This window comes from Chlorocebus sabaeus, chromosome 17, assembly GCF_047675955.1.
Source record: "Chlorocebus sabaeus isolate Y175 chromosome 17, mChlSab1.0.hap1, whole genome shotgun sequence".
Lineage (NCBI taxonomy): Eukaryota > Metazoa > Chordata > Mammalia > Primates > Cercopithecidae > Chlorocebus > Chlorocebus sabaeus.
Window position 1 is genome coordinate 35086395 of NC_132920.1, and position 17340 is coordinate 35103734.

General features: G+C 42.8%; 1 protein-coding gene across 7 annotated transcripts in view; it reads left to right on the forward strand.

Moving 5' to 3' along the window:
* Positions 1-17340, forward strand: part of ANKS1A (ankyrin repeat and sterile alpha motif domain containing 1A) — a 194033-nt gene that overhangs the window by 76796 nt on the left and 99897 nt on the right. For 4 of the 7 annotated variants that reach the window (XM_007972855.3, XM_007972857.3, XM_007972859.3 and 1 more), the window contains exons 3-9: positions 463-619; positions 3049-3111; positions 10734-11030; positions 11800-11875; positions 12160-12261; positions 12374-12475; positions 14129-14325. In XM_007972855.3, the coding sequence (XP_007971046.3) occupies positions 463-619; positions 3049-3111; positions 10734-11030; positions 11800-11875; positions 12160-12261; positions 12374-12475; positions 14129-14325 (994 nt within the window). The remainder of the gene's footprint in view (positions 1-462; positions 620-3048; positions 3112-10733; positions 11031-11799; positions 11876-12159; positions 12262-12373; positions 12476-14128; positions 14326-17340) is intronic. The other 3 variants (XM_007972861.3, XM_007972858.3, XM_007972860.3) reach the window with 1 other exon arrangement.

A 17340-nucleotide genomic window follows, 5' to 3' on the forward strand; every position in this document is an offset into this window, starting at 1 on the left:
AGTGATTCTCCCGCCAAAGCTTCCCGAGTAGATGGGACTACAGGCTCCTACCACTGTGCCCGGCTAATTTTTGTATTTTTAGTAGAGACGGGGTTTCACCATCTTGGCCAGGCTGGTCTCGAATCCGCCCGCCTCAACCTCCCAAAGTGCTGGGATTACAGGCTTGAGCCACCGTACCCGGCCCAGACATTTTCAAAGTAGTAGAAAATAGATTACCAAGAAAGCCTAAACAGAGAGGTGATGAGTCAGTATAGCATGGCTCAAGGTGGTTCAGCTGCGTATCATCAGCTGTACAAGTAGCTCATAGAATAAAAGGAAAAGCCTGGGCGGTGAGCTCAGGTGGAGGCACAGGAGCCAAATGAGATATATCTGTGAAAAGGCTTTGTGCCATACAGGTGTAAAGAGCTGTTAGCTGGAAAGACTCCTGAGTTCTACCAACTCATGATTGATTTTTACTTCTAGGGATGTGGTCGAGGTTCTTCTGAGGAACGATGCGCTGACCAACGTGGCTGACTCGAAAGGCTGCTACCCTCTGCATTTGGCAGCTTGGAAAGGAGATGCCCAGATAGTGCGGTTGCTCATCCATCAAGGGCCTTCACACACCAGAGTCAATGAACAGGTCGGAAGGAAGGGAGGCTTTCCTCCCTCCATTCAGCTGTAGCCAGATGTGGCAACCCCGTCACCATCTTAGCCCCATAATTCAAATCTCAGAGAACCAGCTCTTCGTTTGTTTTTTTGATAATCAGTTCCTTAGCATGGAACCACCTCTTCCATACCCTAAATGTGACTCCCCTCTTCCCAGTTGTACTCTTCTTAGTAGATCTTATACTATGAGGACGTATTTTATATGCATTTGACTCATGCATATGTGCAATAGTACTAGAATAAAAAATGTATACACAGTCAGCCCTTTGTTTCCAGGACCTCCCCATAGATACCAAAATCCAAAGATGCTCAAGTCTCTTATGTAAAACAGCAAAGTAACATTAGCGCTCTCTGTCTGTGGGTTCCACATGTGCAGATTTACAACCATGGATGGAAACCTGTGGATATGAAGGGCCAACTGTATTCATTTTATGTGCAAAATTTGAAATAATGCAAACCCTACAAAATTGCATGGAGTCAGTTTCAAGCTAGTGAGCTTAATTAACTGTAGGCCAGGTGTGGTGGCTCATGCCTGTAATCCCAGCACTTTGGAAAGCTGAGGCAGGAGAATTGCTTGAGGCCAGAAGGCCAGGAGTTTGAGACCAGCCTGAGCAACATAGTGAGGCATCCCCATCTCCCCGACCCCATCTCTATAAAAAATTTTTAAAAAAGAAAAAAAAAAAGGCTAGATGTGGTGGCACACACCTGTAGTCCCAGCCACTCAGGAGGCTGAAACAGGGGCGGGGGATCACTTAAGCCCAGGAGTTTGAGGGTGCAGTGAGCCATGATTATGCCACTGCACTGCAGCCTGGGTGACAGAGTGGGACCCTGTCTCAAAAATAAATTGTGTTTATGCCTTTGACATGGCAGTGTAACTTTCCCAGTGTTTGTCAGTACTGTGTAAACCATGCTATTGTTTTACATACATCAGAACTTGTAGCAGTAGAAGTACTCATGCTAGTGCCAAAAAGTGAACTCACAAATCAAACACATGTGAGTGGAGGGCAGAGGTGATTCAGTGGAATGAAGATCATTTCCATGATGTCCTCCAAATGAGCATGCTTTGAAAAAGCAGAGGTGATTCTTAGAAAATGAACAAGGCTGGATTTGAGCAAAAATAAACTTACAACGGCCATGGATTTAATTACTCTGAGAATATACTTCCTCTTCTTTACATTTATATCTTTGGAAAAAATTGTACTTGGATTATGCAAGTTAAAACTTGCCTCTTACAAATACAACTCCCTGTTATTTGAGTTGGAGGTTGTGTGCAAGTTTGAGAGGAGACGGGCGTTCCTTACATGATAAGCCATTCTCCCCTTTCCACTCTCTGCTCTGAACTGAAGTAGATACTCTTCTCAGTTCCTTGAAGGAGGGAGATGTTGATGTTTCTCAGTAAGCTTAGGGACTGTTTTTCTAATGACTTTGCCGAGAGGGGATTGTTAAATTACCTGTAGGATTAGATCAAGGTTTTCCCTCAAAAAATAGGAAATTATCCTGGCGAGTCCATCTGTCAGGAGACTCATGCAGTTCTTAGTTAGCTGTTAAGAGCATGACTTTGATTCTGAGAAGGGCAGCTTCATTCTGAGACATGAGAAAATTAATGTAGTGCTCCCAAATCTCTTAATTTGGAGATTGTGTGTATATAACTGTTAATCAGCCTTCCTTTCCCCTTTTGGGCTGTATTTTTTGGGTAGGTGAGCAACAGACATTTGAAATCATCAATGAGGATGTTTGTTTATAACATTTGGGAATGAAAAGTAGCTGTTTAGAATTACCTCTTTAGAATCTAAGTGCAATTTTACTCCTCCTAGCTAAAGTGGTCATGTCTCTTCTCTGGAGGAAATGCATAATGAAGTTTGCTTGTAACTAATATTCTTCAACGTTGGAAAGACTGGTCACCCATTAAAGTCCTTCTCATTTAAGAAATGTTCAGCAACCATTTCTAATCCTCTTTGCTCACTTTTGCCTTGAAACACAGCTGCTTGGATTTTTGAGCTACTTGAGTGTGCTAGCTTAACCTGCTCACAGCTGCCTCCTGCCTGGAGTATCAGTTGATAGGTGGGACCCCAGCCCAGTGCTTTGAGTATCTGGTAGGCAGGTGGGTGGGCAGGAGCTGGGCAAGATGTCTGCAGTGGCTTGAAGACTTTAATGGATCTAGCTAGTGGTTACAAGTACTATATGGTTTCATTTTAAAACCATTAATGTGGTTCCAGTAGGATGCTTAGATTAAAGGGGGGTAAGAGTAAGGTGCCCTGGAGGTTGTCTTTCTTATTAACTTCCCTTTGAGGCATCCAGAGGGCAGATTCAAGTTCTAGGGTTGGGTTCCCTCAGGGCTGTGTATTGCTTTAATATATTTCATCCATTTTGTCATCACTTTTTCTTTTCCTCTCCTTTTTGTAGAATGCTCTTGAGATCAAAGAACTCAAAAAGTACGGCCCCTTTGACCCTTATATCAATGCCAAGGTGTGTACTTTGCTGCCAGGAATTCTCTGCATCATTTCTCCAAGCTGTACCTCCTCTTTGGTCCTCTCCGCTTCTACTCTTGTCCACTCAGGCTCCTCCTCATCACGCTGACTGTTGTCTGCTTCAGCCCATCTGCTTTTGGCTTGTCTGGGAATGGGAAAATGCAGCTGCGGTGGGTTTTGACTTTATTTTTTAAACCCATACTAATTTGGGAAACGGTGGGTGATTTTTTTCTGGAATATTTGAAATGGCAGGAATGGGGAAATAAAAGGGACCATATTACATACTTAATTTACAATTTTGATTCTTAAAATTTTTTAAATGTAGTTAAGAGATGTCAAATTATCTTACTTTTTAAATAAGCATAGAAAAAATGATTCAGTTGTACTTCCTGGAATTAAAAAAAATATTTTTAGCCTACTTTCTATTTGTCTTTTGAAATGGAATCTGATTTTCAGGTTTCAATAGCTAATGGTAGAGATGTGGAGGAAAGGACAAGCGTGATCCATTTTATTCCTTTAAAAGCGGTTGCATGCCTCTCTCTGATTTCCTGGAGTTTGTGCATCTCTGCCTGATGCTTTAAAACCACACCCAGTATCTCCAGCCATTCACTTCTCTCTGCTCGATCACGCTTGACCCAGGAAGGGTTCTGAAATAGGAAACGATGTTGCAGGACCAAGGTGGGCACCTGCCTTAGTCTCCCTCCCCATGAGGCTGGGACAAAGCGTAGTTTGATGTGCCTGGTGATGAACAGGCCAGCCCTGTCTGCCCCTCAGCCTTTACCACATCTGAGCAGCAGAGCTTGTTCATTGGTGATGGTGTTAGCCTCTTTCCTTGGTGCTCTCATCCGCTGGTTTTGGTCAGAGATTTTATTCAGATGAAGTTTGCTTTTTGGCAACAGTCTGGAGTGTGCTCGAGACACTGCATTATCCACATTAGCTACCTTTTACTTGCTCTGGAAACAGCTGCCTTGGGGAAGAGAAACATAAGGTTCTTCTGTATGTTTCCAAACAAGGCAGATATTTCATGCTTTTGAGAAATAGTGATTTAGCAAAGGAAGCCCCCTATGGGCTGGACCTGGGAAGGCCCTGTGGGAGATTTTGTTCAGCTGTTGGGTCTTAATGGTAGAGAAGCAATTTGACCTTAGGTAGTGGAGCACATCAGCTTTGTTTTGGCTTACTCTTTCTTACCTCCTTCCCCTTCCCTTCCCTTCCCTTTCCTTTTCCTTTCCTTTCTTTCTTTCATTTTAGAAAGGGTCTCCCTCTGTTGCCCAGGCTGAAGTGCAGTGAGTGGCCTGCTCTCTGTATTCTGTTTTCTAGTCTTCAGAATAGGAAGATACTCTTAGTTTTTTTGTTTTTTGTTTTGGAAGTAGAGTAGTAGAGTGGAAAACTCATAAATCATAGGCTTTCATGTAGACCAGAATTTAAGTTCTGGGATGCGACTTATTAGTTTTGTTGACTTGAGCAAGTTGCTTAATTTCTCTGAACCTGTTTCCTCTTTTATAAAATGCGGCACTACCATCTACCTTGCTGGATTGTTTTGGAGTTTAAGATAACATATATAAAGTAAAAATATCTAGTAACTAGTAATATTTGAGATGCTAATTTTTTAAAGTGTATATAATGTATTTCTGCAAAGGCATTTTTGGAATCTGTTTTTGTTACTAGTAGATGACACTTAATGAAACATTATTCAGTTAGTCTATTCAGAGTTTTCTTTTATGGGGAGGAAACTTGAAGTGATTGTTTTCCCAATAGTGGTTAGTGTAGTGAGCTTGTAAAGCTTTGATAAAGGGTAAGACTTTGGTTCTTGAAAGTACATTTTCCTATCCTTTAATTTTGCACATATAAAATAAAATTAGTTTAAATGTAGTAAGAACATACTTCTTTCTTTGGAAATAATTCCCTTTGCCTCTACCCTGAAAGGCCAATTGTTGCAAACCACATTAAGAGTAAAGCTGAGGCCAGATGCTGCGATTACAGCTGTAATCCCAGCACTTTGGGAGGCTGAGGCTGGTGGATCACCAGAGGTCAGGGGTTCAAGACCAGCCTGGCCAACATGGCGAAACCCTGTCTCCACTAAAAATACAAAAATTAACTGCATGTGGTGGCATGTGCCTATAATCCCAGCTACTTGGGAGGCTGAGGCAGGAGAATCACTTGAACCCAGGAGGCAGAGGTTGCAGTGAGCCGAGATCGTGCCACTACACTCCAGCCTGGGCGACAGGCTCAAAAAAAAAAAAAAAGTAAAGGTGGCCAGTGTAGTGGCTCACACTTGTAATCCCAGAATTTGGGAGGCCGAGGCTGAAGATTGCTTGAGCCCAGGAATGTGGGACCAACCTGAACAACATAATGAGATCCCATCTCTAGAAAAAATAAAAAATTAACCAGGCATAGTGGATAGTGGTACATGCCTGTATCCCAAATTCTCGGGAGGCTGAGGTGGGAGGATCATTTGAGCCCAGGAGGTCGAGGCTGCAGTGAGCAGTGATCACTGTCGCCTGGGTAACAGAGTGAGACCCTGTCTCAAAAATAATAATAATAAGAAGAAGAAGAAGAAGAAGAAAGAGAGAGACAGAGAGGTAAGCTGTTTGGGTTGTGCTGAGAATGCAAACCCGTCTTGAGCTGATTCAAATCTAACCTCCCTTGACTGGGCATGGTGACTCACTCCTGTAACCCCAGCACTTTGGGAGGCTGAGGCCGGTGAATTACTTGAGGTCAGGAGTTCGAGACCAGCCTAGCCAACATGGCGAAACCCCGTGACTACTAAAAATATAAAAATTAGCCAGGCATGGTGGCACATGCCTATAATCCCGGGTACTCAGGAGACTGAGGCAGGAGAATGACTTGAACCCGGGAAGCAGAAGTTGCAGTGAGCCAAGGTTACGCCACTGCGCCCCAGCCTGGATGACAGAGAGGACTCCGTCTAAAAAAAAAAAAAACAAAAACTGATCTCCCTAGGTTTTGTCCTGATTCAGTGGATTTTTATAGATCTGGCTTATGTCTAGGAATTGTTTTGTTAAAGTACTTTTGAGTGCTAAGTTCTGTCAGGCACCTGTACAAATTAAGAAGTCTCAGATGGCTTGTTTTGGGAGCAGAAGTAGTTTTTAGGAGCTTCCATGTTCTTCGACATTTGGGGCCTTTTTCAACAAGTCAGTTTAAACCAGCCAAATGAAAATTGCTCATTTACCCCCTCTTAACAATATTCCTTAGTCTGAGTATCATAAAATGAGCAACAATCAAATTAGTATTAGGGCACATCTATTTTTTTGGTACATTTAAAATTATTTCACAGTCTTAGAACAGAAAGGGACTTGGAATTTTATCTAGACCAATTGCCTCCAAATGTAATCAACCTTGCCGGTTGCATTAGAATCACCTGGCAAGCTTCTAAAAAACTTTTTATTTAAAAAAAAAAACTTCTAACTTAAAGTTGTAAGAATAATGCCATGAACTATAGTACACTCTTGTTGATACTCCAGTGTTAACATTTTGCTACCTTTCCTTTCTCTCTCTCTCTGTCTCTGTGTGTGTGTGTGTGTGTGTGTGTGTGTGTGTGTATGCATTAATTGTTGTCACTGATGAAATATTTGATATTAAGTCATGGACATTATAACCCTTTAATCCTAAACACTTGCGTTTTGTTATTAGTTAGTTGTTTGACCTAAATCTCCTAAGAACAAGGGCATTCACTTATAAAGCCACAATACATTTATTACATTTGGAAAATTCAATATTGATACAATACCATTATCTAATATAGAATCTATGTTCAAATTTTACCAGTTGTCTCAAAGATGCCCTTTAGAGCAATATTTTTTATGATCAAGAATCCAGTCCAGGAGCATACATATTAATAGTGTGGAACAGTTCCTTGGCCATTCTTAGCCTTTCATGACTTGGATGGTTTTTAAGAGCACAGGGCAGTTGTTTTGTATACCGTCTTTCAGTTTAGCTTTGTTTGATATTTCCTCATGATTAGATTCTGGGTGTACATTTTTGGCAGGAGCACCACGGAAGTGGTATTACGTCCATTTTAGTGCCTCGCATCAACAAGGCACATGACATTGGTTTGTCTCATTCTTGATGATTATGACTGATTGCTGAAGTCGGTGCCTACAAATCTGGGGTTGGACCTACTACTAGCATTTTGTTGTTGTTGTTGTTCCCGTGTAATTCCAAAATAAAACTGATTTGAAAACCACCAATTTAGGCCAACTTTCCACGTAGAGCAGGAATCTTTTTATCATTTGAAAGGTGACCCCTTATTCTAATTATTTGCTTGTTTTCCCTAATAACAAACAGAGCTCATTACTACTTGGCAGCCTGTTTTTGGATTCTGTTGAGTTTTGGTTTGTTAAGTTTGATTGGCATCTATCTTCCTAAACCTTCCATTTTTTTGGATTAGAGTTCTGCTTTCCAGAACAGTACAGAATAAATCTAACTCTTCTTCCACATGATGGACTTGCTTTCATGCTTCTCCTGTGTCCTCTCAATCTCAGACTTAGTTTTTCCTTTCTTCCCATTATGGTATGTTTTTCTAGGGCCTACACTTTCTCTTTTTTTGAGACGGAGTCCTGCTCTGTCGCCCAGGCTGAAGTGCAGTGGCGCAATCTCAGCTCACTGCAAGCTCCGCCTCCCGGGATCACGCCATTCTTCTGGCTCAGCCTCCTGAGTAGCTGGGACTACAGGTGCCTGCCACCACGCCCGGCTAATTTTTTGTATTTTTAGTAGAGGCGGGATTTCACCGTGTTTGCCAGGATGGTCTCGATCTCCTGACCTTGTGATCCGCCCGCCTCGGTCTCCGAAAGTGCTGGGATTACAGGCATGAGCCACCACGCCCAGCCAGAAGTAGGTCTTAAGATGGGTAGGAATGGAGAATTTGTGCAAAAGCATTGGGGGAAATTTGGGCTATTTCCTCTCACTCACTTTTCTCAGTCCAGATTCGTAGTAATGAGATTCTGGGAACTCTGGAGGTATTGTGAACACCTGTAGTGAGATTTGGAAGGTGTGACGGGGAAACATTCCAGATGATCAGGAGTCTGTGCTGCTCCTTAGAATCCTTCCTTTTCTTGTCAGTGTATTAACCAGCACTTAATAAGCGTTTCCTGGGCCTTACCCTCTGAGGTACTACTTTGGCAATGTGAAGTTGGACTTCCTACAAGTTATTTTTAAGCTCCCATGTAATTCCAAAATGAAGCCAGTTTGAGAGTCACTGATAGTTCTTGCCCTGATGGTTGTCAGGCTCAAAAAGCCTACAGTAATAAGAGTTTATTGTGATGGCTTGTGTCAGTGATGGATGTGATCACCATAGATATAAGAAACTTGGGTATTATAGTTACCAGACCATGTCTGGCATGACTGAAACCTAAGTAAGATGCTCCCTGTACTGTGACTATGAGTGTAACTTTCTGCAGAGATGTATTTTTAACATGAGGCAGGAAGTTTGCCAGTAGTGATTATGACCTTGCCTTTAGCAGGGCAGCTTTGTGAGAGCTGCTTTCATTCTGGCAAAGAAGACATAGAGAAGATTTTTTTTTTCTTTGCTGGATGGTTTAGACTTTTACAGTTCTTTAGCCCTAATGGCATACTTTTTATAAAATCAAGGACAATTTATTCTCTTTGTTGGGAGACAACTTGGATCTAAAAGAGACAGTAGTATTTGCATCAGAGTAAATAGTTTTTCTGGATTGGAGTTTTAATATGAATAAGCTGACGTTCATGGCTCTTTCTATCACACTCATCTTGAGATGTACAACCTGGAGAATCCTTTTAAACTTTGGGTTGCTACTCTGCCCCAGAATTACTCCATAGAAAGATCCTGTGAGTTTTTGTTAATGGTGTTGGTTCATCAAGAGAAAGTGATAATCAACCAGAGAAATATTGGGTTAAAAAAGAGAGAAACTGAAGGGACAGCTCTAAGTTTGCTTAGGAAACTCATGCCATAGCTTAATAGGAAATAGGCCTTCCAAATGGGTATCCTAAAAGGTTTGTTTGGCACAGGGAGGACCTCAAAGACTTGCTTTCTGCCCAGCATTTCCCCTTCCTCCAGACTTTTAGGTTACATGGAATTTGCCCCTTAGGGCCCAGTCATATTATAGGAGGCTGTGGCTGGCAGGCTGGCTGTATCCTTTGGCCAGCAAAGGGTGTCGGCACTTTCCTGGCAGCTGCTCTCCTTGAGTTGTGTTTGAGCTCAGTGCAGCTTCCTCTGCATCCTCTGTTTATTTGTGTGCATTTATCTTTGCATGTGTCCTGCTACTACTTTTTCTGTCCTTATTTCATGTAAAAATTTTTCTTTGCCATTGTCCTCACCTTTTGGGGGCTTGCTCCCAGCAGCTGTGGATCTTTCTGGTATACTTGGTATAGTTGGAAAAAATGATGCAGTCAAATGCCAGATCAAAAGCAGATGGAATTGCATATGCATGTTTGGGTAACTCCTAATCCATTACTTTTAGTGTTATGAATAGAATTAAAGCAATTGCAGAAACATTTAATTTCGACCTTTTGACCACTGAAAGGTGCACAATATTGACCTGACTGACAAAGCCCCACTTAAGCTTTCTTTCCCAAAAGTAGCAGAAGCCTCCTGGATAAATTTAGGAATCTCAAAATGTTGTGGGAGAATTATTTTCATCAGTGCTTCTCAAAAAGGAGAGGTCATGGGACTTACTTTATTTCTGCTCTAATTAGACATTGTCAGTAGTAAAAGAGCATAATTGGAATGACTAACATTTTGCCTCTGATGGTTGATAAAGCACACAATTCTCCCATTTTATCCCAAATTCTGTCTTTAGTTTGAAACAAAATTGGCATTAGAGGACCGTGGGTTGTGAGCTTGAATTGATAGCAATATTACATCTGAATATTTTGCACCTCTCACACAAAACATGCCAGCGTTTGCCTCTTTCTTACATAAGAAACATCTTCCTGTGCTGGCTGCCATTTTAATGAAGTAGATACTGCATGCGTTGCTTGGTGCAGGCTCCTGGAGTAGGCACAGTGCAGCGTCAGGGTCCCCTATTTCTCTGTGACTAAGCCCAAGTGCCCCCTTTCCCTGGAAATGGCTTTTGGCTGATACCTTGGGCGATTTTTAGTCTGCTCTGTTACTTTCACTGTTGGCTGATTGATTTGCATGCAAGAAGCTACACAGATGAAAAACTTTTATTAAAAAGCTTATGTGTAAGGCAGTGGATGGTTGACAAATCCAGAATCAGAACCATAGGGTTGAATACATACAAATTGTAAAACCATTTGAAGTTTAAACTGAAATAATAGCAGTGATATTATTGGTATTCATCTTGCCAGGGCTTCTACCAAATGCCTGCCACATTTTCTTGTTCACTCTCCTTGCAACCTGGAGACCCTTCCTTCATGACACACAAGGGATTGCCAGTGTTTAAGAGATGACTTCTCCCTTCTCACAGTCACTGGGGGAAGGTATCGCTGATTAGACCAATCAGTCTTGTTTGTGGGGGAATATGCCTGGATTCCGACTTTTATTAGCCCCCAAGTATTGCTGCTATTTTTCTCATTTAAATTTCAGTGGTTTTACATGTGGTTGTCCTGGTCAGGTGCCCATCTGCCAGTCACCTTTCTGATGTGATCTGCTTGTTAACCCTTTAGAACAATGACAACGAGACGGCCCTGCATTGTGCAGCACAGTATGGCCACACAGAGGTGGTGAAGGTGCTCTTAGAGGAGCTGACGGACCCCACCATGCGCAACAACAAATTTGAGACCCCTTTGGACCTGGCAGCACTGTACGGGCGACTGGAGGTGGTGAAAATGCTCCTTAATGCACACCCCAACCTCTTGAGCTGCAACACTAAGAAGCACACCCCTCTGCACTTGGCAGCAAGGAATGGCCACAAAGCCGTGGTCCAGGTCCTCCTCGATGCTGGCATGGACAGCAACTACCAGGTAGCGGGGCGGGTGGGGGCTCCTCCAGTCTCAAGAGACTCAGTCATTTTGCAGAAGGCACAAGGACCATGCTGCTGGGCTGTGCTCTTTATTTAGCACGTTTCATATCATGTTTCAAATGCTTCCTTTTGCTGACTCATTTTAATGTGACACTTCAAAAACAAATGAACTCCTCAAGCAAGTCTATTATTTTTTTGTTTCTTTTCAGGGGGTAATCCGTAGTCATTAAACCCTGAAAAGATGTGCTTATGGACTGGCTCTCAAAACCAGAAAAGTTTCATTATCTTCCTATCCATGTGTTCCCACTGCCACCATTTAGCGCCTCCAAAGTCTCATCAGCTTGACGTTGCCAGCAAGAAATGCCACATTTCCTTTCTTTGTTAGCCTCTCCCATTCAGATGAGTGATTCCTTAGGTTTTGTGTTGACCAAACCACATTTGAAGTGAGGGTGTTTCTCTTGTACTTTTCTTCTCATTACTCCTTCCACCCAGGAAGGTAGAGTTCTGAGGCATTTCACCAGTAGATGGCTCTAAGAGTAACTGTTCAGTTATTCACATGTGGCCTGCTGGTGGCACAGACATGGCCTTGGTGTATGGGCCACAATCATGGTTTTGGAATCCACACAAGAAAAGCTGGAAAGATAATGACAGAGGGCTTTGTGTGGTTTGTTTTATTTTGTGTCCTTTCTTGTCTGTGTCCCCTTTGTCATGTGAAGCCGCACCAAACTGTTCTGATGACATCCTGCTCTGCGCTCTTGTTTGCTTTCCAGACGGAGATGGGCAGTGCTTTGCATGAGGCTGCTTTGTTTGGCAAGACCGATGTGGTGCAAATCCTGCTGGGCGCAGGTGAGAGGTCGGCAGCGCTCTTGTCTACACAGCATGCCAGGGTTGGGATTGTTTCTCCCTCATCCCCTAGGGGGAGTTTTGCTGGCCGTGTTTGAACTCAATGTATGTGTATCTCCACTGGTTGAGTACAAGTGTGTAAACTATTCTTGAATAGCTGGATTAAATGGCTTTGGATGAAAAATGTTGGCTATACTGCTGACAGCCTTAAATGTCCTAAAATTTGACCTCTTGGAGGCTGGCTTGAAAATGCTCACTCCCCTGGTCCACCTGGTGTGCCTTTCTAGGAATTGATGTCAACATAAAAGATAACCGTGGACTGACTGCCCTAGACACTGTTCGGGAACTGCCTTCTCAAAAGAGCCAGCAGATAGCAGCATTAATTGAAGGTATCCTCCTTTCTCCCTGTCTGGGTGACCAGGGGACACACGAATTGAACCAAGGCATTTGTATTTGGTGCAGCAGTTTTTTGTTTATTTTTTTTTTAATCTTGCCATGTAGATCACATGACTGGAAAAAGAAGTGCAAAAGAAGTAGATAAGATCCCCCAACCCCAGCCACCTCTCATCTCCAGTATGGACTCCATGTCACAGAAGTCTCAGGGTAAGGCAACTCTCCCCTATCAGTAAAGGGTTGCTCAGCTTGGAAAGAGTTGAACATTCAGGGGCAGAATGGAAAAATCTTAATTTAAATAATAATTTTGGGGGGTTGTGATTACTTAGTAAGTTTATATTCAGTTCATTTTTTGCCAACTACTATATGAAGTTTTATTGGACATAGTTTATGCTTTTGACTGTGGGCCTCTTCTTTCCTACTTTATTTTAGCCTCTACTTTTCCAGTTGGCTCTATGAGATCTATTCAGGGATGTGTAGTAGGGAGGATCATCTCAAGATGAACTCAAATATCAGTGAAACCTTCTTTTTCTAACACATAATCACAATGTAGTGCCTTGTGCATAGTTGACTAGTAATAATTTCTTTTTTTTTTTTTTTTTTCTGAGACAGAGTCTCACTCTATCGCCTAGGCTGGAGTGCAGTGGCGCGATCTCAGCTCACTGCAACCTCTGCCTCCTGGGTTCAAGTGATTCTCCTGCCTCAGCCTCCTGAGTAGCTGGGATTATAGGCACCTACCACTATGCCCAGCTAATTTTTTTGCATTTTGAGTAGAGACAGGGTTTCACCATGTTGGCCAGGCTGGTCTTGAACTCCTGACCTCGTGATTTGTCTGCCTCAACTTCCCAAAGTGCTGGGATTACAGGCATGAGCCACTGTGCCTGGCCAATATTTAATGAGTATCATCTGATTGGTAGGTGGGTACATGGCAGATTTTGATAATGTAACATATGAGCAACAAATGTGGTCTGGATGGGAGCTTAGGGAGTCCAGCCTAACTATCAGTAGTCAGGATCCACCTTTTCAGATGCATTTAGCAAACTTTTGGGTCCTTGATATGATGAATACAAAGATAGAATAAAGACTGACACCTTTCCCCAAATATGGATCACAATAAAGAAGGCTAGAAAAACAGAACAAAGCTAAAAGTGAAAAAAGGGAAAGGGATTTCCCAGAGGGGTGTAGGGAGATAAGGGCTAAAGGGTGTCCAGCTCTCTGTACTGTGGAGTCCTTGTCTTCCTCCCACATGCACTTTTTTTCTTGACTTCATAATCTGCTAGTAAGGGGATTAGTAGTTCACTAACCTCTTCAAGGATTTTATATTTATAGTTTTGATTATTTACAGGCAACCCAGAGTTGCCTGGGCTCTAATAGTTGGTAACTTTGCAGAGTCACACGTTTGGATTGCAGGTGCTCCGAGGCTGATAGTTATCTAACAGGCCAGGCTAACAGCTCAGAAAGCCTTTGCCGTCCTCTGTTTTGTTTGAGCATGTGGAGGCTTTTATTAAAGAATGTAAAGGGTAACTTAAGTTTTTCAGTTACACCTTGCTATATTTTATGGGTTAAGTTAATGTCATTACAGTATTGAGGTATTTTGGGACTTTATAAAGGTCTTGGGAGTATCCCTTATAGATGTCAATGGTTTTTCATACTGAATTAGGGAAAAATCTGTTTAGATCTCAGGGTATAAAGAACAGCTGAAACTATATGTATTCTTGTCCATGGAACAAACTAATCATTTTCTTGCTCTGGGTTAGTGTTTGTGAGCGTGGGTGACTAAAGAGGCTTTGGGTTGCTGCACTGGTTGGAACCTGAGATTCAGGTCCCCTTTAGTGACTCTCTTGCCCTCCGTCCTCCTCTCAGGTGACGTGGAGAAAGCAGTGACTGAACTGATTATCGATTTTGACGCAAATGCTGAAGAAGAGGGTCCCTATGAAGCTCTGTATAACGCTGTCTCCTGCCATTCGTTGGACAGTATGGCCAGCGGGCGATCGTCTGACCGAGACTCCACGAACAAGGAGGCTGAGGCAGCAGGAGTGAAACCTGCTGGAGTGAGGCCTGTATGTGACCTAGGGTCTGCACCTCCTGGGGGCTGTGTTGGCAGGCTGGCCCGTGAGGTGATGGGGCACAGGGAAAGGAAGTGTGGTCCCTGGTGTCAGCTCATGTTTCCGAGGCCTGGAGCCCACTTGTTCTCCTCTTCTTCTTGGGGCTCTGCTGGGTCTCTCTTGCTGAGTGTACTAAAACTATACAGATCACACTGAGGTAGAGTTTTATTTTTTCCAATTTAATTTTCAGTATAACCAGCTTGCATCTTTACGTGACTTCATTGGCCTTAGAGCAAATTAAAGCATTTTATTTCTGTTTAGCCTTAGTGTTGCTTCTGTCTTTGGAATATTTGCTGTATATTGTCTGTTTTCTCTCTGAAAAGCAGAAACATATGGTGAAAGAAGCTCACTGAAATGAGTTCCTATGTGTCCTGAGCATATGCTCACCATCCACTTACCCTGAAAGGATTCTCCATTTGGATTTGGGCAGGTTCTAGATTCAGCAGGGTTGTGTAGCAGGGCTTAACATTGTATTTATTAGTATGTGACATTCCTATTTTATCTAACTATGATGCCTCCAGCCATTGAGATAATAGGATGAGAACAACTCTGAATTTTCCCTTCTCAAGGTCGACTTTCCCATCTTTCTGTTTCTTTCTCTAGTACAGATGCTCCTTGACTTACGATGGGATTATATCCTGGTAAAACCATCGTAAGTTGAAAATCTCATAAGTCAAAAACGCAGGTAATACACCTACCAAACACCATAGCTTAGCCTAGCCTAGCCTAGGTTAAATGTGCTCAGAATACTTACATGAGCCTACAATTGGGCAAAATCATTTAACACAAAGGCTGTTTTATAATAAAGTGTTGAATAGCTTATATCATTTATTGAATGCTGCACCGAAAGTGAAAAACAGAATGGTTCTGTGAGTACTTGGAAGGACAGTTTCTACTGAATGCGTATTGCTTTCCCTCGATGCTAAGGTTGGAACATTGTACCATCGCAGGTCAGACAGTACCTGCTTTTACTTCTAGTCTTGTGCGTCGTTCCTGAGATAGCTTACCCCTGGCTTCTCCCCTAGGGTTATGTTGGGGGTGTAGGCCTGAATCACTGGTCCCACTGACCTTCCTCCACTGCCAGGCACAACAATTTCAGGTTCTGAGCACTGCCCATTAGCTAAACTGACCACTGCTCTAATGAGATCCTAGTGCAAAGCCCATCTAGAGACATATTTTCAGGCCTATGTTATTTCTTCCTGTTGAAGGGGCTGGCCTTTCCCTTTTGGTCTGAATCTGGCTTGTGACCATTTTGATGATCCTTTGGCTGCAGGTAACTCTTGTTTCTTGCAGGTGTGCCCTGGGAATGGCCTTATGATTCTTAGAGTGTTCTTTTTCGTTAGACTCCTTGCTGTGCCCTGCTGTGCCCTGAAACACCATTTTAGTATGGATCTTGGAAAGGCCCGCAGTCTAGTGGTAGTCCACCAGAGTGGGTGTTATCAAGGACTGTGACAAAACTCCTTGTGAGTGGTGAAAGCAAGTGCATGTGCCGAGCACCACCAGTATAGCGCTTCTATAGACAGCTAGTTTTTTCACTTATTTTGCTTTTAGGCACAACTGAAGAAAGAAAATCCAGGTTTGGAGGGAGGTGGTGTTTTAATTGGTACTTATAGGTGATGCCCATTAGGGGGCGCTGGAGTCTTTGGAAGAAGCCGCTCAGGGTTACTGAAGAAAGCTGAGAATGAGTTCCTGTGATTGATTTCCACAGGTCTCTTTGTTCCCTCCTGCTCTCCTGGTTGCCTCCTGCTCTCCCCCCTGTGGTCCTAAGCAGAAATGGGTGGATGCTTTGCCATTTTTACTTGTGTATGTTGTGGCTGTGCTGTCTTCCGGGCCCTTGGTAATTAACTATGGCAAAGGGCGTGTTTATGTCTTGGTAAACACAATGAATGGTATGTGTAAATCACCACTGTGCTTCTAGGCCCTGCTCCAAAGTTTTCACCTTAGAAAAAAAGAGACACAGGTATTTCTGTTTCCTTCCCGTGTCCCTGGTGATTGTTTCTTCCACAAAAGGCTTCTATATTGTTCTTTCTAGGCCTTTTAGCATTAGGAAGGCTTCTAGGATGAGTTCTTTTTGTTGTTGTGTTTCCTTTTTGTTTTTTTCCCCTCAGTTACTTGGTGTCCCAAGGTTAGTTAACTGGTGATGGATACAGGCCTGCTCCTTTTGCTGTTCCCTTCCTTATAAGGTGACAGTGGGACCAGGTTCCTGCACTTCTGGAGCAAAGAAGGGTGGGGAAAGTGGGACTTAGTGGGACATCTGATATAAATAGCTTTGTTTGGCTTGAACATACAGACTTGTTTTGAAGTCGTTGCCATTGGGCATCCATCTGGTTCCAGGGTCTATGTGAATGACTGACTTATCAAAATAGAACACTGAGCAGTGAAGCCTGTTTTAAGAGAGAGATTATGGATGCCAAAATGCTAATGCGGGTAGCTCCTAAAACATGAGAAACATCTTTCCATGCAGATTTTGCTTGGGCTCTCGCATAACTCAGCATTCTCTGCTTTGACTTTCTGAAATACTCCTGTTTTAACAACACAGTGAACAAACCTACAAGCCAGGGAATGAGCCTGCAGGACAGCTCTGGTTTTGGGTCCCCCACTCCCTTTAGTAGGAACACTGATTCTCAAGCATGACCAGGGCTTTGGAATATAAACAGTGCTAAAGGCCCTGCAGGTACAATGGTAAATATCTCTTCAGCTTTCAGTTTTCCTTCATCAGGATCATCCTGTGTATTCCTGAAATTGTTTACCCGTGATCTAACTTATCCTGTGTCACCTCTTCAGTGACTTTCTTATTCTAGAGCAGGGGTTGACAAACTACAGTCCACAAGTGTCTGATTTTGTAAATAAAGTTTTATTGGAGCACAGCCACACTCGTTCATTTACATATCATCTGTGACTACTTTTGCATTATAATGGCAGAGTTGACTGCAAAGCCTAAAATATTCACTATATGGCCCTTAAAGAAAA